Consider the following 26,065-nt stretch of genomic DNA (forward strand, 5'->3'; position numbering starts at 1 on the left):
GATCTGATTCCAGAGCACGTTCTCCCTATGTGTTCTCATGTCTTACGCTCTGCTGTTCACATCCATTAGGTTATGGAACCTAATATTTTAGCATAACCTCCCACTGAGATCATTCATTCAGAATAGTTCCTCCCCCTGATAGATACATTGTCTCTAATTCTTTTCTCTATCTTACTAGACTTGTGTAAAGGATGAAATGGCAGGTGCAATCTGAGAGCCTGTAGTAGTAGAGCTGAGGAAATGTCTGCAGCACCACTGCTATTTCTGTTCTCTACAAGCAGGCTATGTCTAATGGGCATCCCATGTCTAGAACAGGAGAGTGATTTGGAAACAAGATACTGCCCTGGAATGCAAATATCAAAGTAGAACTTGTGATATACACTGTGAACGGAGGGCTGTGTCTTCTTGGAAGTGCTGGCTGCCTGCCTGGATAGATTTTCACAAAAGGGTGTTACTGTGCTGAGTTTGCCTTGGTATAGGTTTGGCCACAATGTACAAGCTCAGAAACTCCCTCTCATCAGATGTCTAGAGTAGCCAAACTAAAAAAGATGGGTACATAGAACTAGAATCCCACTTTGCTCGTTTTCTAGTAAGAAACTGTACTAGTCCATTCTCACACCACTGCAGTTCTGCATGGCTGGGAAGGCCTCAGGAAACTTACAATCATGGTGGAAGGCACCTCTTCACAGGGCAGCAGGAGAGAGAATGAGTGCCAACAGGGGAAATGCCAGATGCCTATGAAACCATCAGATCTCATGAGAACTCACTCACTATCATGAGAACAGGATGAGGAAAACTGCCCCGAATATTCAAGTACTTCTCACTGGGTCCATCCCATAACACGTGGGGATTATGGGAACTATAAGATGAGATTTGGGTGGGGACATAGCCAAACCATATCATTCTGCCTCTTGCCCCTCCCAAATCTCATGTCCTCAAATTTCAAAACATAATCATGCCTTCCCAACAGTCCCCCAAAGTCTTAACTCATTCCAGCATTAACCCAAAAGGCCAAGTTCAAAGTCTCATTTGAGACAAGGCAAGTCCCTTCCACCTATGAGCCTGTAAAATCAAAAGCAAGTTAGTTACTTCCAAGTTAGAACTTCCAATGGGGTTACAGGCATTGGGGTGTAACACCTATTCCAAACCAGATGAATTAGCCAAAACAAAGGGGCTACAGACCCCATGCAAGTCCAAAATCCAATAGGGTAGTCATTAAATCTTAAAGTTCCAAAATGATCTCCTTTGACCCCTTGTCTCACATCCAGGCCACGCTGATGCAAGAAGTGGGCTCCCATGGCCTTGGGCAGTTCAGTCCCTATGGCTGTGGATGGTACAGCCCCACTCTGGGTTGCTTTCACAGGCTGGTGTTGAGTGTCTGTGGGTTTTCCAGGCTCTTCCAGGCACATGGTGCAAGCTGTTGGTGGATCTACCATTCTGGGGTCTGGAGGATGGTGGCCCTCTTCTCACAGCTCCATTAGGAAGTGCCATGGTGGGGACTCTGTGTGGGGGCTCCCACCCCACATTTCCCTTCCACACTGCCATAGCAGAGGTTCTCCATGAGGGCTCTGCTTCTTCAGTAAACTTCTGCCTAGACCTATAAGCATTTCCATACATCCTTGGAAATCTAGGTGAAGATTCCCAAACCTCAAGTCTTGACTTCTGTGCCCTCACAGGCCCACCACCACATGGAAGCTGCCTGAGTTTAGGACTTGCATCCTTTGAAGCAATGGCCGAGTTGTGCCTTGGCCTCTTTTAGCCATGGCTGGAGCTGAAGCAGCTAAGATGCAGGTCACCATGTCCTGAGGCTTCACAGAGCAGGGGGGCCCTGGCTTCAGCCCACAAAACCCTTTTTTCCTCCTCGGCCTCTGGGCCTGTGATGGGAGGGGATGCTGTGAAGGTCTCTGACATGCCCTGGAGACATTTTCCCCATTATCTTGGTGATTAACATTTAGCTCCTTGTCACTTATGCAAATTTCTGCAGCTGCAGTAGGCTTGAATTTCTCCATAGAAAATGATTTTTCTTTTCTATTGCATTGTCAGGCTGCAGATTTTCCAAACTTTTATGCTCTGCTTCCTCTTGAATGCTTTGCTGCTTAGAAATTTCTTCCACCACATACACTAAATCAGCTCTCTCAAGTTCAAAGTTCCACAGATCTCCAGGGCAGGGGCAAAATGCCATCAGTCTTTTTGCTGAAGCATAGCAAGAATCACCTTTACTCCAGTTTCCAAGAAGTTCCTCATTTCCAACTGAGACCACTTCAGCCTGGACTTCATTGTTCACATCACTATTAGCATTTGGGTCAAAACCATTGAACGAGTCTCTAGGAGGTTCCAAACTTTCCCACATTTTCTTTTCTTCTTCCAAGACCCCCAAACTGTTCCTACCTCTGCCTGTTACCCAGTTCCAAAGTCACTTCCACATTTTCAGCTCTCTTTACAGAAGTGCCCTGCTATCCATTAACAATTTACTGTATTAATCTGTTCTCACATCACTATAAAGAATGCCCAAGACTGGGTAATTTATAAAGAAAAGAGGTTTAATTGACTCACAGTTCTGCATGGCTGGGAGGCCTCAGGAAACGTACAATCATGGCGGAAGGCACCTCTTCACAGGGGTGCAGGAGAGAGAATGAGTACCAGCAGGGGAAATGCCAGACGATTATAAAACCATCAGATGTTGTGAGAACTCATTATCATGAGAACTGCATGAAAGAAACCACCCCCATGATTCAGTTACTTCTCACCGGTTCCTTTGCATGACTTGTGGGGATTATGGGAATTACAATTTAAGATGAGATTTGGGTGGGGACACAGTCAATCATATTAGAAACATAGGCATAAAACTTTGGAAATCTAAATTATTAAAAGCTTTCTCATCGAATCTGAACTTAGAAAATGAATGACTCATAAGAATTATGTATATAGTGGCTTCAGACTTTACTAGCATACTGGGTCCATGTCCACAACAGAGATCTGACAGAGGACCGGATCCCCTAGGTACTGCTGTGAGGGGCCACCAGGCTTTGCTCTATGGTCTTAAGGTTTTCCATCCCTGTGGTTGGTGACCTCTACTCTGGTTGTTCTTCCTTTATATATAATAATACCTTCTCTTCTGATTTCAATCCAGATTTTTGACAAGAAAATATGTAATCTTTTTATATCTCTTCTCTGAATCATCCTGTGGTGATTTTATAATACTCAAAGGAAAGCTTACTTTCTTAATTTCTGTATTCTAAAAGGATGCTTTATGTATCCTCAGGGTAAAGTCTATACCCTAGTTCTATGAAAATGACAATATTTTTTCAACAAGATATCCACATGCACAGGAAATTAATTTTGGATTTTTTTTCAGTTATCTATTTCCGTATAATAAACCAAACCAAAATACCACGGCTTAGAACAACAACAATTTTCTTCTTCTTCTTTTTTTTTTTTTTTTTTTTTTTGAGACAAAATTCTGTTCTTGTCACCCAGGCTGGAGTACAATGGCGTGATCTTGGCTCACTGTAACCTCTGCCTCCAGGGTTCAAACAATTCTCCTGCCTCAGCCTCCCGAGTAGCTGGGATTACAGATGCCTGCCACCACACCAGGCTAATTTTTGTATTTCTAGTACAGAGTTTCACCATGTTGGTCAGGCTGGTCTCGAACTCCTGACCTCGTAATCCACCTGCCTCAGTCTCCCAAAGTGCTGGGATTACAGGTGTGAGCCACCACGCCTGGCCCCCAGATTTTATTATTTCTTATTGTTCTGTGAGTTGTTGGCTCATATGGGTGGTTCCTCTGCTCTATGTGACAATGGCTAGGGCCTCTTATTTTTCTGTACTCAGCTGGCAGTTGGGGTGGTTGGAACATTGAATAATGCTTCACTCATATATCTGAGCAATCTTTCTCCTCTGTGTGGCCTCTTCTATGACTAAGTTGAGCTTCTTCATAACGTGTTGGTCTCAGAGGTCTTTCACAGCAATTGGCTCTCAAGATAGAGGAAGTGAATCCCGCCAGTCCTCTTACATCTAAGACATAGAAAATCACTTTTGACACACTCTGTAGGTCAAGGCAAGAAACAAGGCCAGCTCTTATTTCAGGAGAGGGAGATAGATCCTATCTATTGATAGACAGAATGTGTAAAAGAAGGGAAGGTGTTGAGGGTGGCTCTCTTGAAAGACTGTCAAATGAAATTTGCCTTCCAGCCACAGTATTTCCAATAGGCAAAATATTCTCACCCTCTTCCCCAAAAGTTTCATGATATGGCAACATCAGATTGAAATCAAGGTTTCATCATCTAAATCATGCCCATGTGCAATGAAGCACCTTGGTGCAGTTTCTCAGGACAGCTCCTAGGTTGCAATGCCTCATATGCAAAGGCTTTCAATTAGAAGTACAATTTATCTGCAACCACACAAACCCAATATACACTGTCAGGTCAGGGACAGGTAAAGTGTGATGTACAGTCTCGTTCAAAAAGTGGGGGCTAGAGGGAGGGGAGGGACATAGGAGTCACTGGTTTGCAGCAATTCAGAAGTTCAATTAGACTCATGTGTCCAGTTCTTCCTACTCTGAGGGCAAAAAAAAAAAGAAAAAAAAATTGTTGGTAAGAGCCCAGTTTTGCTCCCTGGTTTTGATTATCTGTGGTTCTTGATTTTGCTCTCTAAGTTCTTGAATCTACTCTCCAAATCATCTTTTCTTTTCTATAACAAATGACCTATACCTGCAAGTGAGTAGTTTTCCTAGCTACTTCCAGCCTTTAAAAAATTTGGAGCCCAAAATGTTTTTTAATTTAAATTTTGAACTATCTCTGTCCTGTCTAACAGTGTTGCAAAGTATCCTGATAATTTTTGTGGGCTTTCTATGAATGAGATCATACTACATTTCTTTAGATGAAAGACAGAACCACAGATTGCCTTGAGACAGGCTCCTCTCTACTTAAGGCTATGGTCAGGGCATTGTGGCACAGTGCTTGTGACATTCTTAAGAGCCCCAGGTTCAGTACCTTAAACCTTTCAGAGATGTCAACAGGGGCTCTTATATTCAAGCCCTTAATTTGATTTTTACACCAAGTCCACGTTTTACTGGCAGAGCTCTGAATTTGACCTTTGCTCTGAGGCTTGTTTTTATTTTGAAACCCTTTGCTGCTCAGAAAAGTCTTCATGGCAAACACTGTGCTGGAACTATTTCCTTTCATTTCTGCTTGAGAACTAAGCAGCTCTTTCTTTAGTGCTCTGTCTCCTGCAATCCTCTATTGTACATGGCTAAAGCAACCAACTCACAGATTCATCTTCTTCCAGAACTCACCTTCATTAGGTCCACAATTTCATTAGGTACATTTCATATTTTCTGCATTACGACAGGCTACATCTTGCCAATTTTTCCCCAATATATAACACCACGCTCTCTTTTTCCAGCCTCCAATATCAATTTCCTTAACAGCTTTAGAGCTTCCAGCTGGTCTCCTCATTACCCTTCAGGCCTCTGCTGTCACTGAGTGCCAAAACCGGTGTACAGGTTTTAGATTTTTATTATAGTAGCACTGTACTTCTGATACCAGTTTTAGGTATGTATAACTGCATAATTTAGAGATATAAAAAGCATTGATTATATTTGCTCAAAATTCTGTGGGTTAAAAATTCAACAGGACACAGTGGACATGGCTTACCACTGAGCCAAAATGTCTGCTGTCTCATCTAGGGTAGCTCAGATAGATGTGGGGACCACTGGGACAGCTTCGCTGAAGTTGTATGGCTAGGGTTTCATTTTCATTATTGATTCCATTTCTTGGTTCTTTTCCCCATGGATAGCTTGAGCTTCCTTACAGCATGGCGATCTTTTGAGTGGTCAGATTTATGACTTAGTGGCTTGCTTTCCTTGGCAGAAAGTGGAAGCTGCCAGAATCAAGGGAGGAAGAAATAGACTCCACCTCTTACTGAATGAGAACATATGTAGGTATAGGGAGAAAAAGAATTTATAGATCAGTTACTGGAGACTTTCAGCCACAGGTGTTCTGGTTTAGGGTTTTCCAAACATTCTTGATCATGACCTATAAGAAATATGTGTGGCTTAGGGAATTTCTATATACTTATATATTGTTTCAAGAAGCAACCTTTAGCTCTTTCCCATGAAAGGTAATCATATTTTCTAATCTATTCTAATTTATTGTTTTAAAATGCTGGTCACAAACTCTAATTTTATTTTTACAACTAGTGAGTTGAAATGAATACTTTAAAGAACAGTAATTCTGATTAAAGTCCCTTGTTGTGTATATAGCAAAAGTGAGTGTAAATAAAAATACACTTCAAATTAATTTGTCGGTGTTCTGCAACCTGACTGAGGCAGAGAAGGGATTAGAATCATGTCTTCTAGTTTAAGGCAAGACCCTTTCAGTCCCACTTGACTTTCTGACCACACTGTTGAGCCAGTTCCATGCCTTACTTCATTTGGTCCCACCAAAACGTTCATCTGAGTTCTCTGTTTTCACTGTCGCCAGATCCAGTACTGTAACACAGGTCCTACTACTTTAAACCTAATCCTTTTTGTGCATGATTACACTTTCTTGTTCCTACTATAAACGGACTAAGGTCATTTGCAACTTCCATTCCTTAACATCTTAATTTAAAAAAAAAAAAAAACAATAGTGGATAGTATTATGGGGCTTGTGACTGTGAAAATAAAAATATCCTTCAAAGTCATGGAGTTATGAGTTGTGAAAAGAGTTATTGTGAGCACAGTTCTGCTGAAAGTGGGAAATGTGTCTCTCACCTTCCAGAATCAGCCAGTTCCAGTATCACATAGTGTAGACGTTATTTTCCTTCAATGGATTCACATTTTCCTGTTTGAATTACTTATTTAAATATAACTCTAAAACACGACATGCAAAGTTATAGTACTGCTATGGAAAGGACTGTTTAAAAGGATACTTTATGCCCTATACAAAATAATGAATTGCATAGCTTTTTCCTTTATGGGTTTCTTTGTTTCAAAGGGTGTGGAATTAAATTTAAGTTATGAGATTCTCTTAGATACTGTGGTTAATAAGGAATTCATATTTGTTCATTAGTAATATAGGGAATTTGGGCTGGATATCTCGAAGAGCCCTTTGTATTCTGGGATTCTGTGGCCACAGTCTTTCTAGGAAGGGACAAGGCTAACCTCTGTTGTATCTCTTTTTTTTCACCTCTTGGGTCAAGAACACCTACAGATACTAAAGCATGGTTTTACATTACACTTTCTTTTTAATAAGGAAAAAAGTATTTCCTAAAGATAGGTTGACAAGGCACGTGGTGAATTTCCAAAATTAACTGTGAAAGGAAGATCATCTGGGCATGACTGAAAGCCATGTATAACCTTTGTGCTCACATAGCTCATTTCAAAAATGTCACTTTCTGCTTATTAAATGCTACTGTCATTATACTATTTTAAGCATTAAAACTTGTGTTCTGGAGCTTAACAGGAATTATTGCTTCTATCTTTGGGCTTATTAGAAATAATTTAAAATGTATTCAAGAGTGATGAAAATCACCTTTTTATTATGGTTGAATTTGGTTAAATGTTGAAATTTGCAGTGCCATTTTATTATCTTTTATTAGCAATATTTTAGCATCTATGTATGTAGCACAAGACTATTTTTAAGTACCTTATAAAGAAGTGGCATTTTAAATAAAATGGTTTTTTAAAAAAATTTTAAGTTCCTAGAATGAGGTTAAGTTGGAATAAATTATGGGACAATGTTGTCTGAAATTTCGTACTTTTCTTACATAGATGCACTTTTAAAACAGCACCCATGATAGTAACAGTTGAAACACATTTTCATTGTTATATAAATTATTTACTCAATACTTGCACTAAGGTAGAACCAGATGATTCATGGAAAATGAAAAGAAAAATTAGTTTATTGGAAACAAATTTGTTTCCTCCTCTGATTTACCACAAAGAACCATGAGATTACAAGGATGGGTATCAGGGAATGAAAAGCAGATTTTTTTTTAAAGAAGCCCCTGCCCCCATATTGAAAGAATGAATCTGTTAATTCATCCTGATCATCTATAATTTACTGAAGAGTCTATTCTCAAAAGATCTTCATGCCCTCATTTAATTTAATTTTTTTTTTTTTTTTTGAGACAGAGTCTCGCTCTGTCACCCAGGCTGGAGTGCAGTGGTGCCGTCTTGGGTCACTGCAACCTCTGCCTCCTGGGTTCAAGTGATTCTTCTGCTTCAGCCTCTTGAGATAGCTGGGATTATAGGTATGCACCACCACACCTGACTAATTTTTGTACTTTTAGTAGAGATGGGGTTTTACCATGGTGGCCAGGCTGGTCTCGAACTCCTGACCTCAAGTGATCCACCTACCTCCGCCTCCCAAGGTACTGGGATTACAGGTGTGAGTCATTTTACCCCACACTCACACCTTCATTTTAAAGTTGGATCAATAATAAGAAAAATAACCGGAGGGGAAATTGATTGAACTTTATGAATCTGCTTGCATTAGGATCTCTTCACCAAGCAGGGAAGGGAAGAGGGAAGAAGCTTGCTAGATAAAGAGGGATTTCCTTGGCAAGGCAGGCTAGAGACTAACTTCAGCTTGTGGGCTGAACAAGCAGAGCAGCATGAAATAGGAGTAAGTGTATCAAAACAAACAACAAACAGCAAACATCCAGAGAATGGATCAGATTTAAGTAGTAAGTGCCTTCTACAGATTAGAAACCAGAGTCAGAGAGTCAGATCAAAAGAGTGAGCATGACAAGCCATGTGGTGGAAGAGTGCTCTTGGCCCATGTATGGGATGAGCATCTCTAGATGTAGCCAGAATGTGCTTTCTGTGACATAGTTGTAAAAGTTAAGGGAGGTAGGGGACAGGGAGCAGGAGAAACTTAAGGGGCTTGGAAAGAGTTGTTTAATCCTAAAATAACAAAGTTAACGTTTTCCAATGCCAGAGGATGAAATTAAAATGTTCATTGTTCATCTATAAAGGTCTTTTACATTAGGACTTAATAAATATAACGTTGTCTTAGGTAACTAAACTTGTTTTACTGTAACAAAATTAGAGAGTGGCTTAAATTCGAGAAATTTTCTCACAATTCTTGGGGCTAAAAGTTCAAAATCAAGATAGTAGCATGGTCATTTTCTGGTGAGGGCTCTCTACTTGTCTTGTAGACTGATTAGACTGATGCTTTCTCTCTGTTCTCATATGGCATACGCGCACACGCATGCACACACACACAGAGAAAGAGAGAGAGAGAGAACTCTGCTGTCTCTTCTTATAATCAATCACATCATGAGGGTCCTACCCTCATGACCTCATCCAAGCCTAATTATCTCCCAAAAGATCTATCTCCAAATACCATCACTTTGGAAGTTAGGGCTTCAACAGATGACTTTTTTTTGTGGAAGAATGGGGACCCAATTCAGTCAATAGCAACTGTCAACTCTGATAATCTCACAGGCACCATAAGATGTTATATTTTGTTTCCCTTGTCATACAACATCTATACTTGGTTTGTCATTGAACTTGTTCGTAAATGGATTGTCTAGATTCCTTCTCAATTAGTAGTTCTACTTAATTCTAAGTATGCTGCATTCTGCAATAGAAACTTCTCTTTCTTAAATCATTTCATAGATATAGAGGGGTTTTATTTAATTTTTTTCTGTTTCTTTTGGCAAACAAAATGAAATGGCATTTGCTCACAATTGGAGTAAATCCAAACATAGCTCTCTTCCATTCCAAAGGCCACCTTCTCATCTGTGTGGGAAAGAGAGAAGTTGTCGCCAGTGTTGTTAATCAACTGTTGCTTCTCTGAATATCGTACTATGCCCAGATCTGCCACTGACAGCCTCACTACCTGGGAATCCCACACTGTAGTCTCCCATAAATCCAGTGCTGCTATCTAGGTATAGGCTTAGCAGATGCTTAAGTTCTTACCCTGTTATTTCTCTCTGCAGTCTATGTTGGAGTATCAGACTTTAGTGAAGGGTCAAAGATAATGAAAGTAAATTATAATTAAGAGGGTGAAAAATGAAAACATAATTCTAAATGTCACTATTTCCATATGATGAAATTACCCATCTCAGGGACACACACTAAATTCTAGCCTTAGGTTAACCCTCCCTTCATAGAGCACCTCACTCTTCAGTCCTCTGCTCTCAAAGAATTCCCTCAGCCCCACTCCATTCAATCCCTAGAACTCAATATTTGTAGAAAATAATTTCCCAGAACCTGTACTTGGTCTACAGTCATTTCTTGCTGTTGAAAATGGCAGGAAACAAGTTTCAGAAGAATAGTCTGGATGAGCTTTGGTTCTTCCAAGTCCTGACCAAAACTATGTCAACCTTGTTCGCTGATTTATAGTTTTACTTTATTGGGGCTCAGAGTTTTGTATATAATCTGATGACTTATTAAAATCGTATGAAAATTAATGTACTGAGATTTCAAAACCAGTAAAATACATGCCAAGTTAGGTGGTACAATTATTGGTTGCTTTGGGTCCCTCCTAAAAAGATTGACTGCGTAACTTTCATCCCATTTTGTCTCTAGGCTTTTCACTTTGCGCATTAAAAGACTTTACTGCTACAGCCCCACTGGAAAATAACATCTAGTTCTACCCAGTATGGGTTAATGGAAATTCTAGACACATTACGAACCTTCCCCTCAAAAATCTGTTTGGTTGTAGTGAGTAAAACCATCATCATAGGCACATTGGAACAAAATATTTGAAACAGGAGTGATCTAGAAAGGTGAAACACATAGTCGCTGCTAGAATATTTGATTGGTTCCCTGTTGCTGAAGGCTCAGTTGATGGGTGGAGCAGCCATCTAGCTTATCCTGAATCATTTTCGGCTCCTTTACCACGTTTTAGTAAAACTCTTGTATATAAATTAGGCCAGTTAAAGTTTAAAAAAAAAAAAAAAAAAAGGAAAATTCAGGTGTTTCCCCATTTGTGCCTTGACACCCTTCTCTTTAGCCTGTTAGCTCCTCATAGTCTTACAACTCTAAGCTGTACTGTCAACTTACACTATATGCTATCATCTTCTATAAGCAACCACATTCTGCTACACTGCATAATAAAGATGATCTCTGTAATCATATATCAACACAATGAGATAATAAGATAATAACAAGACTCAAGTACCTTCCTTGCATGCTAAACAATTGATTTTAGTCACAGGCATTTGCCAGCCTCTTCCATGCTATTGTATGGTGTCAGAAGTTTATGTTTTCTCAATAAAGGGTCTTCCAGCAGGCTGTGCAATGCTTTGGTACACATCTCTGTTATGAGTTTCCAGAAGTTATCCTTAAAACTTACACATCGTTCCCTGAGTTATTCTCTTTTAAAACTCTCGAGGGCATTCTGATGTGTCAGTGGAACATACCTAATAAATTCATTCTGAGATAGCACTTGGAATATCGTAAGATACCTTAAGAACAAAAACAGGCAAATACACCATAATCAACAATACCTGGAGATTTAAAGATTAACTTGTCTAGCCTCATAAGATTTTCACATCAATTTCCCCTGAAATATCAGACCCATCTGTATGGAAGCTATTTATTTGAACCAAGACAGATTTTAAGTCTAGCAGGCTGGGAAATTTTTATCCTAAATGCAAGCAAGATGTGTTCACCTGCAAAAACCACATCAGTAAAAGGGTGCAATCTGTATGGTATTTTTGACCAATAGTGCCAACAGAGACTCTAGTTTTTTTTTTTTTTTTTTTTCGCTCCTGCATTTCTTTCTCAATTCATGCAGGTTAGTTTTCACAAAATTTATGATTGCTTTTATCCAATATGTTTCATCTGAAAGCTTCTATTCAGGCATTCTAAGGGAAAGGAGTGAACAGTCCTGGTTTTAATGCATTTATCAGTGTTAGATTATTAATATCAGTTTAAAGATGACTATTATTCCACCATCAAGTTTTCTAAATATGGGAAATGCTTGACTCTTTGGTTGATTTTTACTCTGAACCTCAAACTAAGAATGAAGCTGTCTACCCCTCTGGTCTAAAGTTTATTGTAGTAAACCCACATGCAAATCATTTTTGAAAACTTTCCAATTATACTCATCTATTCCACTACGTTTTTTTTCTTCTTTTAGTGTCAGCTAAACCAAGACCCCACAGTGATGAATATTCCAAGAAGATTCCTCCTCCCAAACCGAAGCGGAATCCGAACACTCAGCTGAGCACATCTTTCGATGAAACGTACATCAAAAAGCACGGGCCCCGGAGGACATCGCTGCCGCGGGACTCCTCCCTGTCCCAGATGGGCAGCCCCGCGGGAGACCCCGAGGAAGAGGAGCCCGTGTACATCGAGATGGTGGGGAACATTCTCAGAGACTTCAGGAAGGAGGACGACGACCAGAGCGAGGCTGTCTACGAGGAAATGAAGTACCCCATCTTTGACGACTTGGGCCAAGACACCAAATGTGACTTTGACCATCACAGCTGTTCTTCGCAGTGTGCTACTCCCACGGTGCCTGACTTGGACTTTGCCAAGGCCTCAGTGCCATGCCCCCCCAAGGGGCTGCTTTGTGACATCCCCCCGCCCTTTCCCAACCTGCTTTCTCACAGACCCCCTCTGCTGGTATTCCCCCCCGCCCCCGTACATTGCTCCCCCAACTCCGACGAGTCCCCGCTCACGCCTCTGGAGGTCACGAAGCTTCCCGTGCTGGAAAACGTGTCTTACATGAAACAGCCGGCGGGGGCGTCACCCTCCGCGCTGCCGTCCCACGTCCCCAGCCATGCGAAACTGGAGAAAGAGCAGGCCGCGGCCCTGGGACCTGCCTCTGCCACCCCTGCGCTCTCCTCGTCGCCCCCGCCCCCGTCCACGCTGTACCGAACCCAGTCTCCCCACGGCTACCCTAAAAGCCACTCCACCTCTCCCTCCCCCGTCAGCATGGGGAGGTCCCTGACTCCCCTGAGCCTCAAAAGGCCTCCCCCTTATGACGCTGTGCATTCGGGCAGCCTCTCAAGGAGCTCTCCTTCAGTGCCTCACTCGACCCCCAGACCCGTGTCGCAAGATGGGGCCAAGATGGTCAACGCCGCGGTGAACACCTACGGGGCTGCCTCGGGCGGCTCCCGGTCCCGGACACCCACGAGCCCGCTGGAGGAACTGACCAGCCTGTTCTCCTCCGGCCGCAGCCTGCTACGCAAGTCGTCCAGTGGCCGGCGCTCCAAAGAGTCTGCAGAGAGTAAGTGTGCAGGGCCTGCCTGAGCCCCAGAGCCCAGTGTCAGGCTTACAACCAGGGTGAAGTCCATTGTGTGCGGGTAACTCACGGAGTACGGGGTCTTGAGGCCTTGGAGTTGAAATCTTAGCATGCAAAATGTGTTAGTTCACTTTTGCCGTGCTAAGTCAAATAGCGTATCCTGAAAGTATTAAAAATGGCAGTCTGCAAAATATACCACTTCCTATTTAAAAGAAGAGTGGTTTTGAAAAATAAGGTATAAAATCTAAATTCTTGCAATGGTCCTGGAAAGTTGAACAGTGAAAATAGGGACCACTATGGAATTTTAGGTATGTGCACACAACACACCGAGTACGTGGTCTTGAGGCCTTTGAGTTGCAATCTTAACATGCAAAATGTGTTAATTCACTTTTGCCACACTAAGCCAGATAGTGTATCTTGAATGTAAGCTGAAAGAATTAAAAATGACAATCTGCACAATATAACATTTTTAAATAGGAAATGTTATATTCCTATTTAAAAGAAGAGTGTTAAAAAAAAAAAAAGTAAAAAATCTAAATTCTTACAATGGCCCTGGAAAGTCAAACAGTGAAAACAGAGACCATAATGGAATTTTTAGGTAAATGCCTTGATTTGGGGGCAGGGGGTTGGGGGCGGAATTAAACATTCAAACATGTAATTGATAAATGTTAAAACTTAAAAAAACTCTTAAGACCAGGCGTGGTGGCTCACGCCTATAATTCCAGCACTTTGGGAGGCCGAGGCGGGTGGATCACGAGGTCAGGAGATCGAGACCATCCTGGCTAACACTGTGAAACCCCATCTCTACTAAAAATACAAAAAAACAAAAAAAATAGCCGGGCGTGGTAGCGCGCACCTTTAGTCCCAACTACTCTACTCGGAAGGCTGAGGCAGGAGAATGGCATGAACCCCGGAGGCAGAGCTTGCAGTGAGCCCAGATCATGCCACTGCCTTCCAGCCTGGGTGACAGAGCGGGACTCCATCTCAAAACAAACAAACAAAGAAACAAACAAACAAAAAAACCTTCTTGAGCAAATTCCCATTAGAAAACCTCTGTTGAAAAGAAAGCAGTTTGATTAGAATTTAGGATATTCTTTGACATAAAAAATGATTCTCTTTGTATACTTCATGTTCTGATATTTTTACCATTACTATAAATGAGAATAGGCCCATTGTTTTCCTTTTAAAAGTCATGGCGATTTACATCTTATTTCTCTGGTACTCTTCCTAGATCCATCAATATATGACTTACAGAAAAGTCACTAAGGTGGTGAATATTATTTTTATTACTGAATTTCAAAGACTAGGAAATTTGTCTATCTGAATAACCCTTTTATGAGTCCCAAATCAATTCACAAGTGTATAGTAAAGTCAAAACAGACCCAGATTAGTTTTTTTCCTAAGTCCATTTCATTAAATTACATTTCCTTCTCTTATTTAAAAATTCCTTAGGCACCTAAGCTGATAATTAATCATGTACATCTCAAATAATGCCTCCACATGATTTTATTTTTTATTTATCTATTCATACAGTCATACTGAGAACTTTCCTTGAAGGAAAAGAAACTCTCAATACTTTTGATAATGAAAATGACAATGGCATTTTTTAGATAATTAATGTTTATTGGTAGTTATAAGTCACTAATTCTTTTTTTTGCCTTTACCCAGAGACTTATGAAAATACTAGCTACTTCAATAATTGCCCCCACAACATTTTAATTGCCTAAGTGAAAGGCAGTCATTTCTAATATATTAGGCATGTCTGGAGTTATATGCATGCGTATATACATACATACATAAAATTATTTTAACAGTTGAATTTAAAACTAGGAACAATCTATTTCTAGAGCAGTTGTCAACTAGGGCAATTTTGTACCCCAGGATATTTGGCAATGTCTAGAGATGTTATTGGTTGTTACAACTGGGGGCGTTACTGACATCTATTGGGTAAAAGCCAGAGATGCTTCTTAACAGCATATAAAGAACAAGACTGCCACCGGACCCCACACAGACACAAAGAATGATCTGGTCTACAATGTCAATACTACCAAGGTTGTAAAACCCTAGTCTAGATAATTTACTAACGTTTCTTCCAGATAATTCATTGAAGTTTCTTTCAGATAATTCATTGATTGATTTGGTTTTCACACAGTTCAAATAAGGTATTTAGAATAAGAGAAAATATTATTTTAAACATTTTACTTTAAAAACACACAATGGGTATTGTGAAATTAATAGACATTTCATCTTGGAGTTGGTGAGACAATTGGATTTTCTCCCTACCTATCAGCTTCTTTGGAGGATCCTTAACAGCTCCAGCTGGCAGCTATGCCAATTAACTAGAAAAAAAAGTATATGCAAAAGAAATGATTAACTAATGAAGCTATTTCAAGAAAAATCCATCTGTTAGAATCAGTCTGTGTACTATATGTCACAGACTTCCCCATCCAACTCCAAAAACGAGATTTGTGTACTTCTAAAACAAAGCTTGTACATGGAAGAGTGGTCAGGGCTCTTTATAGCTTTTAGGGAGCCAATGATTGAATTATTTCACATGTGCTATTAACCATGCATCAACTCTGCAGAGAAAGGGATACCCCTGAGTTACATTAACCTCAATATTTTACTTTACATAAATGGAAAGGAGGAAAAATGCAGGTAATACAAATGAATAATTTAAAAATCGGATGGACAAATCAAATTGCTACTTATTTTTGACTCTCAAGGAAAATAGAAAGACACCATTAGATGCTGTCAACGGGGCTCTCAGAATCTTTCCATAGTGCAAAGAATAGAACCAAAATTGTTAATTGGGAATTAACTAGTAACTTCTATTGCAGTACACTCATGGATACAATTCTCCCCTTTACTCTTCCCAGACGGGATTTGTGGACTTGTTGATACCTTAGGGGCAGAATAAGTGATATGAAGTAGTGTAACATTTATGACCCTGAGTCTCATTATTCTTTTTAAGTTTCAGGAATTTTCTGCATTTCAGAAATAAAAGTAAAACTGATTATTTTCCAAGCCTCTGGTGGTTTAGTGAAGAAGTCAGTTTTGAGAATTTCCTAATATTTAATCTAAACAAATATAGTCTGTGCTTTAATGAAGGGAAAGCATGTCAAATAAAATGTATACCTTAAACTCATTTATAATAATCTATAAAAGGCACACTGAATGTATCAATTTCATGTTTTATTTATAATTGTTGATGGGGATTGGTCAATAGGGAAGAAATAAAATAAGACAAAGGAGGTAGATTATAAATAAATTTCATTTTGTTTCACAATTTTCTAAATATGGCCTTCACATTCATTATTATAGGAAGTGTTTTTTCCTGGTTGATGGGACATTATAATGTTTATCCGTGATTAAATTAGGATACCTGATAGTCACTGTAGCTCTAGTAACTTTTTTATATGGTCATTATTATTAATGTATTTTTAAAAATTTGTGTAGAGGTGAATGATGTAAGGCATGTAAGAAGTGATCAACTCATATGCTATTGCTATAAATTTTTGTGTCCACATGGTAAGCAGGTCAGGTACAAATATGTTTTATAATGAACTTTGGAGGCTTAAATGAAAATAATTTACTACCTATCATTTTCATCTTTCTTTTGCATGTTTTTAAATATATTCTTTGTGATTTTGATTTGATTTTTTAGAAGATGTAGGTCATGAATGGGCCATTTCGTTTTAATAAATCTGGTGCCATGAATCATAGAAATTAATAACCAAACCAAATTTTAAAAGTAGAAAACTTTCTTTATTCCCTCAAACAGAAATATTTCTGAAAAGAAATGTTTAACCTACATATCAGTCCATTTTCACCCAGCTACAAAGAAGTGCTCGATACTGGGTGATTTATAAAGACAAGAGGTTTAATTGACTCACAGTTCCACATGGCTGGGGAGGCCTCAGAAAGCTTACAATCATGATGGAAGTTGAAGGGGAAGCAAAGATTTCTTTCACATGGTGACAGGAAAGAGAGAGCTCACAACAGCAGGGAAGATTGCCTTATAAAACAATTAGAGCTTGTGAGAACTCACTATCACAATAACAGCATGGGGAAAACCACCCCCGTGATTCAATCACTACCCACCTTGTCCCTCCCTTAACACATGGGAATTATAGGGATTGTAATTTGAGATGAGATTTGGTTGGGGACACAGAGACAAACCATATCAACCTGTATTCAACAGAGATGGGGTAAATGTACATTTCTATGAAAAAGTACAAGATCTAATGAAGAACATAATTAAAATTTACAATCTATTTGAGGAAAACAGTGAGTTAGAGAAGTTATAAATGGAGAAATGTAAATTAAAAATGTAGAGAAAAAGTAGAAGATGAAGCAGCAAAAGAAGAGACTAAGGCACTAAGATACAAAAGACATGCACGGCCAGGGGCAGAAGGGCATGTGAACAGATGTGGGCACCAAGAAGTGAGGCGCACAGAAAGGGATTAGTCTTTATTGGAGATGTTTAAGAAAGCCAGCAGGCCTTGATCCCGCCAGAACTTTTGCAATCTTCCTCATGGTATCCTCTGAGGTGTTTTCAGGTCTTTGGGTGTAGCTCAACTCCTAAATACCTTTGAAGAATTCCAGAGTACAACAACTTCCAAATCTAGCCCCTAACTCTGGTCAGGTTGCTCCTTTCAGAAAGAGGCATGCAAAACAGGGCAGAAGGCATGGGGCGTGGTGGAGCTCCAGAAGTAGGGATGAAAACAGAGGTCCAGGCCCACTCATCTCCTGTCATTATTATTAAAAGAGAAATGGTGTCCTGGTATTACCAAAAAATAAAAAAAAAAAAAGAAATAAAGAAAGAAAAAAGCTATGTCATACTCAACCATAGTCTACATTATTGGAGATTCATAAATTTTAACTATTAAATCTCATCTTTTAGCCTTTAAAAAGTATTTAATACTTTTTTTTTTTTTTTTTGGATGGAGTCTCACTCTGTAGCCCAGGCTGGAGTGCAGGAGTGCAATCTCAGCTCACTGCAACCTCTGCCTCCTGGGTTCAAGCAATTCTCCTGCCTTAGCCTCCGGAGTAGCTGGGATTACAGACATGTACCACCTGGCTAATATTTTGTATTTTTAGTAGAGATGGGGTTTCACCATGTTGGCCAGGCTGGTCTTGAACTCCTGACCTCAGGTTATCTGTTGGCCTCGCCTCCCAAAGTGCTGGGATTACAGGCTTGAGTCACCACACCTAGCCCGTATTTAATTCTTTTAGATGTCATTTTATATTTTTAAAATTATAGATATACATGAATCTTGTAGGTCTGATGAAATAGAATTAGGAATCAGATATCATCTTTGCCTTTTCATTGACTTTCTTTAAAAAAAAAATCCACGTAGAAACCATGGCTCCAAACAAACCTACAAACACACAAAACAAACCCACAAAAACCTAAAAACACTTAACCCTCACTTCACATGGTCATACAGGCCCGCATACCTCTCTCCTTTTTTGTGCTGTGTGAAGTCCAGTGATACCTAAAACATTAAACATTGATTATGAAGGAGCTGCTCCAACTAACTCTTACTAATTTAATTTTTCAAGAATTTGTAAATAAAAAGATGCCAAAGTTTATTTTTAAAATATGTAAAATGAATTATTTTGGAAAGAGTATTTTAAAATATATTTTTATATGCTGTTCCATTTGTAAGAAAAAAGAAGGGTCTACTAATATACACTGGCTGTCTTGGTAACTCAGGGTCCTTGTTGTGATAGTCACTGTCCGCCTGCCACAGGCTAATGCAAAGTGTCGAGCAAGTTGACCCGAACAGGGTAGGCATCACACAAAGGTGGTATCATTGTTTCTGGTCATCCATAATAGCAATGATATAGTATTGATAGCTCATTATTCTGCTGAGATGTCTTTAGTGTCTATTGGAGATTGTAGACCTGAAGTGCCATCTACTATTATATCATTTAAATTCACTTAAATTATTTTGTCTGTTTCCGGTGGTTTTCCTACCTCCTCCCTTCTTTCAGATAGTTTTATTGATGCATCTAGCTTCTCCCACCATCTCTGCCTCTCCTCTTCTCTTTTCACTCTTTTCCTCATTGTAATATCAAATCAAAAATCAGTTGTGGACCAAGAAACCAGATACCTAAACTTGTCTGAGAAGCCTCTCAACTAACTAAAGTATGTGACCTGCAATGTAGCCACTCTGTGACCTGTACTTCCAAAGGCCACTTTATCCACCAACTAGGTCTTGCCTAGAGTTCTGGATCCGTATCTGAGAGGTTAGGAATATCAACTTCCCCAAAAATAAGATATCCTGGAAAACATGGAATAAATCTTAGGGTTTTTGTTTGTTTGTTTTTTTTGGAGAATCTACACATTGTGTTTAGCCTATTTAATATACATTTTGAGGCTGGATGTGGTGGCTCACTCCTGTAATCCCAACACTTCAGGAGGTCAAGGTGGGAGGATTGCTTGAGCTCAGGATGTTGCGAACAGCCTGGGCAACATACTGAGACCATATATCCACTAAAAGTAAAATAAATATATATATATAAGCTGGGTATGGTGTCACATGCCTTTGGTCCTAGGTCCTTGGGAGGCTGAAGCAGGAGGATCAGTTGAGTCTGGGAGTTTGAAGTTGCAGCGAACTATAATCACACCATTGCACTCCAGACTTGGCAACAGAGCAAGACCCTGTCTTTAAAAAAAGGAAAATAAATTACATTTAGTTTTCCATAAAACTTAGCAGGTGAAATAGTTAAGGACTTTATATTCTCTCCATTTTTTGCTTATGAAAGCAGGTGCTGACAAAGAGTAGGACAAAAACAGGTACTGAAAACCCAAAGGGAAGGTTGGAGGAGGGAGTCTATAGTCCTGCATGTCTCCTGTGCAATGGAGAATGAGAGAATCCTCAGCCTGTGACTGCCCACCTGCAAGCATGTTGACTTTGGGCAGGACTCCTGGATGTATGGTAACTTGGAGCAACCTGACCAGAGTTAGGGACTAGATTTGGAACCCCTTGTACTCTGGAATGCAAAGGTATTTAGGAGTTGAGCTATACCCAAAGACCTGAAGACACCTCAGAGGATACCGTGAGGAAGATTCCAAAAGTTCTGGCAGGATCAAGACCTGTTAATTTCCTTAAACATCTCAAATAAAGGTTAACCCCTTTTCAGGTCTCCTCTCCTGCTGTTTGTTGGTTGCTACTCTGCTGAGAGTCCCACACAGTGACCTCCAGTGGCCTCAGACTGACTTGTGCCTTAGCAAGGGTCCTTCCAGCAGCTCAGAAGGGAAATCAAGCCAGGACCTGTATAATGATGATTCTCCCAGGATGTGACCTTGGGGATGTGTGCTCAGGCTCCAGAGAAGTTTCTCGTGTAGTTCAAAGCATGGTAGGCAAGAGTTAGAAAGCTTAGGTGAGTGGTCCAAATGCCTGCATCTTATTCACCTGGATGTTGTTAAAAATACAGATTACTGGGCTTTATTATAGACCTATTTAATGAGAAACTGTAGGGGTTAGGCCTGGGATGTTGACTGTTTAATGACAATCCCTGGTGATAGTTATGCCTTCAATTAAACAATAACCTGGAGACATATGGTTAAATGTTAGCATCACCATTTACTTGTATTCAAGAAACTATTGCTTTCATCTAACAAGGTTAAAAGATAATTTATGTAAGCAAAAGAATAGAGACAGCAGAAAGTAAAACAGGCAACTCAAAATGACTGACTGTTGTTTTCCTTTCCTTGACTAAGTTACTGATTAGTTGGCAGCTTGCAACGAGGACAGACCAGAGTAATGCAGATTCAAAAGAGATAACAATTTCACTACCTGTGGATTCTCCCAGAGACCTTGAGAGTTTAAGAGTGGAATACATGGTTGGCAATCTGTGAATCGCATCTATCCTTGTCTTAGCATCTCCGTCTTAGTCATGCTGCGTGTGTGCCACTTCCTTCATCAGAATTCCTCAATACTTGAGTTTGAGAACCACTGATAAAAGCTGCTTCAGACAGGAGCTGGTGCTGCTGGTCCAGAAGGCGAGGAAGAAACCTAAGACTGGCTGGCAGCAGTCCTCACCTCAGAAGTCCATCCAGATGAGTCCAGGGTTTTGTAGGGGGAGGACTAGCCAGAGCATGGTGGGCCCTCCAGATGGGGCTGTGACTCAGAACAAAGGTGTGCTATCTCAGAGGACACTCTCTAGTCAGTGTGGGAGAGCAGAGAACAGTGTAACTCACAGGCAAAAGGAGAGAATGGAAGTCTTTCTTGTGGGGCACTGGAAGGACGGAATGAGAGCATTACTGGCAATCTGGGGCTCTAGCGTTCATGACTGGGCCAAGGAGCTGAGAAATTGGGGCTCACAATGCTAATGAGGAATAAGGTAGTAAGATTCTCACAAAGTGCCTTGGGCTCAAACAGATTTGTCTCAGGAACAAGGGCAAGACCAACTAAGCCTAGAGTGGGAGCATCAAAGAAACTAATGGTAAGGATGTAGAAGAAGGCGACAGTGGCCATCCCCTTCCTCGAGAACACCTCCATAATAATAGTGGCATATACTTAACCTTCATGCCATTTACTCTGTACCAAAACTTTCTAAGAAATTTACAAGTATTTGGTCCTCATAGCAGTACTCTGAGGCATGTAATATTGACCTTGCTGTTTTAAAGATGGAAGAAACTGGCACAACTCTTGCAGTCACATGGGGAGTAAATCTGGGATTTGAACCCCGATTATTTGGCTCTAGAGTTTCTTTGACTTAATGATACCTTATCTGTACTTGATCAATCTCTCCAAAGTTCACCAATTTTCATCAAAAGTCTAAGGGTTCATGATGTTATTTTCAGGGATATCTGCTTAATGAAAGAAAGCCTAATCTGTACACAAATGGCATGAACTACTTAATGATTGGCATCAATTTAGGAAGGTGGTGGGAAATCTTTTGGGCACCCTTCAAAACTCACTTTGGAATATCTCAGTTACTGCAAGGAGCTCTGTACCCCAGGTTTCTGAGCTGCCCCTAAAGGCATGTGGTCTGCCCAGTGGGGCCTCAGAATCGCCTAAATGACCTAAGCAAAAAGATGTGAGTGCTCACCTTAGTGCCTCTAAGCATAACTTAAGGATATATGTTCAGGTTTCTTTGATAAAAAGAGATGAGGGTTCACCTCAGTGCCTCTAAGCATAACTAAAGGGTGTATGTGGAAGTTTCTTTGGTCTGTCAGATACGGAGTACTGAGCTACTATCCAGGGATACAGGGCTTTTGTCCTCAGTGCTTGCATCTTGGCCATAACTATGCAGAAGTTTGATGGCCCATGGCTACTCCAAGGGGAAAATAGTTGATTAATCCAAAACTCCAGCCAATGCACCAAAGCAATGAGCACCCTAGCAGCACTAATCTGAAAACTGACTGGGGTAAAACAGACAAAGTAACTACAAGGGGCCCTATGCTTCTTAACACCACCTCTTTTCTCTTTACATTTGTGGTACTATGTACTTGACAGAATTAGACACTCATCTTTAAAATTTTTTAAAAATACAATTCTTCAAGAACAAGCTGACCTATTGTTTTTAAAGTGAAGGGATTTTTTTCAGGATGAGGTTAAATAGAATATAACTAAAATTCCTTGATTTTGAAAATTCGTGTGGCTCCTTGGTTGATTGGGACCATGACATTGTCTGTTTTTCTCATTTAGTTTATCCTAGAATTGCAATATAGAATCACTGAAGAAGATATAATTTCATAAATAATTGCTCACCTTTTTGGGGGTAGACCGCAGCTGTCCTTGATTGATGCAGGCAGACGTGTTTATCCCCCGTGTTTATATTCTCTGGCTGCTGAATCTTTAAGTGCAATTTCATGTCACCAATTTAATCAGCAATTCTCTCCATTAAGAAGAACCCTACCTGCTTTAGATGTAAAAATGCAGAAACATTTTCAATTCAGAAATTGTTATACCAGTCTTTTTTAAACCAAGATTCCCTCAGTAGTATTTAATTTTATACACGTGAAAAATACTAGAACTGATTTTTCCCTCCTGTTCTGTTACTTGAAATAAACATTTAATTTCTGTTTTGTTTTGTTTTTTTGTTTGTTTGTTTTTTTAGAGACTATCATGTATTCTTGACACTTTGAGAACAATAAGTCATTAAATATTCAGTATAAGTGAGTTCCTACTGGCTACATCATGTTACCCTAGGCATGTCCTACATTCTAATTAAATATGATGTTGAAGTTTAGCATAAGGCTGGATGTCACAAGAGGTGGTTTCCATTAACAAGCTTTGAGACCTTAAACAAGTCAGTTTGCCTTTGTCTTAGTTTTCTCACTTTTCAAATGAAAATATTAGATGCTAAAACTGAGTCCCTTCTGGCCTGGCTTCTTGTATAGGGCTCCTGCAGATTACTGGTGATCTATAAATCTCCAAAGGGAGACCCACTTCCTCCTTCTGAGACTTTCCTTCTGACGTCGTTCTCGCTTGCTGAAAGGACTTCGCCAGAAACTTAATGAAAAACATGTCAGCCTAATCCTTGACTCCCAACTCAGTGAACGAATTTCTCCGTGGTGTTTTTCTTATGCTATTGTCTTTGAGTACTTTTTTTTCAAATTTTTGTAATGATATGAGACTTATTCCAATACATTATAAAGATTATTTCTATCTGATTCTCTCTCTTGAGACAAAGGACCAGGGAAAACAAGCTACACGCCCTTTCATCATTTTATTTTTTGTAATATTTGATCCAATATAATCTTTCCCCAAGTTGGTACATGATAAATATTTATTGAACTCATTGAATTAATAGGCACAGTCACTGAAGAAGGCTATTGAACTTTAGGGAAAAAAGCCATATAAGAAATGTTTGACCATTAAGTGAAAAAAAAAAAAATCAGCTTCTATGTTTGACTTAGAATATTCCACATTAAAATCAATATAGTCATTCAGCAAAAAAGCAGCTATGCTGAATGCTGAATTCATTGCTTCTGCTCTTAAGTGCATGTTTGAAAGAATGGCCATTCCATTCCAGGCAGATTTGTTGGAGGGAAAGATATAAAGAATATACCCATCAAGCATTTAAATTTGGACCATTTTGTAAGGTCAAATCATTGTCAGTTTCTGTACGAATGAATGAGCTGCAAAAATTGATCTCTTTTCTACATTTGTAGAAAGAAAGACACCTTGTTTTAAAAAAAGAAAATAACATTTTAAAGAAGAAATTTCAATCTGCTTAACATTATGCATTATTGATCAAAAATTGTAAAGAGAATAAAAACACGTCCAATGATCAGGTGCGGTGGCTGTTGCCTGTAATCCCAGCACTTTGGGAGGCTGAGGCGGGCATATTACTTGAGGTCAGGAGTTTGAGGCCAGCCTGGCCAACATGGTGAAACCCCATCTCTACTAAAAATACAAAAATTAGTCAGGTGTGGTGGTGGGTGCCTGCAATCCTAACTACTCAGCCTGGCCAACATGGTGAAACCCCGTCTCTACTAAAAATACAAAAATTAGTCAGGTGTGGTGGTGGGTGCCTGCAATCCTAGGTACTCAGGAGGCTGAGGCAGGAGAATTGCTTGAACCCGAGAGGCAGAGGTTACAGTGAGCTGAGATCATGCCACTGCCCTCCAGCCTGGGTAACACAGTGAAACTCTGTCTAAAAAAAAATAATAAATAAAAACATTCAAATAGGTTATTTAACATCTTCGTTGGAAAGACATTGCATAAATCTACAAAGCTATTATGTGACTGGCGGTCTTGAATATGTGTGTTTCCTGGTTAGAAAAAAAATGGGTTTTAGTTATAAAATATTTGAAAAGTTTTTCTCAGTTTTTGATAAAATAAATTTTTTGGAATTTGGTAAATGGATGAAAATCCCAATTTAATTAAATGTCTGTAGTGGTGCATGGTATTTCTTGGTGGAAGCAAACTCATTATCGTTGTTGCTGGTGGGAGCTAGGTTAATTAAATGTTCCACTCCTAGCAGAATAACCAATCAACTGAAAAATCTGGGCTATTGCTGTTTCCAAATGGACAGAGTAAAAATATTAAGGAATCTAAGAGGGAAGTAAGGAGTGTTAGTTACATGGATCATGAAGCAGCGTGCACTGTCTAGTCAGCTACAACTGGCTTAGAAAGGAATCCAGTATAGCTGAACTGAAAGGAAAAAATTCCAATCCAGAAGTCTGTAATATTCTTCTGATAATTGATAATGGAGGAAAAAACTTTCCTATACATGTTCTACTGGTCAGCTTTCAGTTATATTCAATAAAATAGCATTTTCCTATGTTTTGCTTTTCTTTTTGTAGATGGAACTGATATAATTAAGGTAAGAAAGAATAAAGATGGGAAAACGATAGCTAGAAGCAGTCATAAAGTAGAGATTGGTGTATTCATGTATTGTCCAACCCTAGATCCAACCATAGTGCTATGGGTGGATAATTCTAATGCATCTTTTTATTCCCATGTCACAACTAAGAAATCTAGATTCTCAAAAACTAGAAGGATGAAAAAGGATTTAGTTGTTAGTAGCCCCCAAAAGAATGATCAGAGCTGAAATAAAGTACTGCTCTATTTAAGTTACACATTCTGGACATCAAAATTGTATCTATATCTACAGACAACTTTCTTTTGACCATTAGTTATTAACCACTTACCAATAATTAATGACAAGAGATATGTGTCAAATTAATGAAAGATTTTTGTCAATGTTGAAATGGTCAAAGAGGAGTTTTAAACCTAAGAAATTAAAGCAGACTACCTCACAGTTGTTTTTCTTTGCATAATTGATAATCTCACTTGTAGCCTGCAGAATTCATTTTGGCATCTGAACCAAGCTGTGTGTATGGCTCTTTAATATAAACCATAATCAGATTGCCCACTGATGTTTCATAAAACAGAAGCTTGATT

General features: G+C 39.5%; 1 protein-coding gene across 13 annotated transcripts in view; it reads left to right on the forward strand.

Moving 5' to 3' along the window:
- NYAP2 (neuronal tyrosine-phosphorylated phosphoinositide-3-kinase adaptor 2) overlaps positions 1-26,065 on the forward strand; it is a 320,701-nt gene that overhangs the window by 165,146 nt on the left and 129,490 nt on the right. For all 13 annotated transcript variants that reach the window (XM_021924042.2, XM_031651555.1, XM_021924051.2 and 10 more), the window contains one exon: positions 12,081-13,175. In XM_021924042.2, the coding sequence (XP_021779734.1) occupies positions 12,081-13,175 (1,095 nt within the window). The remainder of the gene's footprint in view (positions 1-12,080; positions 13,176-26,065) is intronic.

The sequence above is a fragment of the Papio anubis genome, chromosome 10, assembly GCF_008728515.1.
Source record: "Papio anubis isolate 15944 chromosome 10, Panubis1.0, whole genome shotgun sequence".
Lineage (NCBI taxonomy): Eukaryota > Metazoa > Chordata > Mammalia > Primates > Cercopithecidae > Papio > Papio anubis.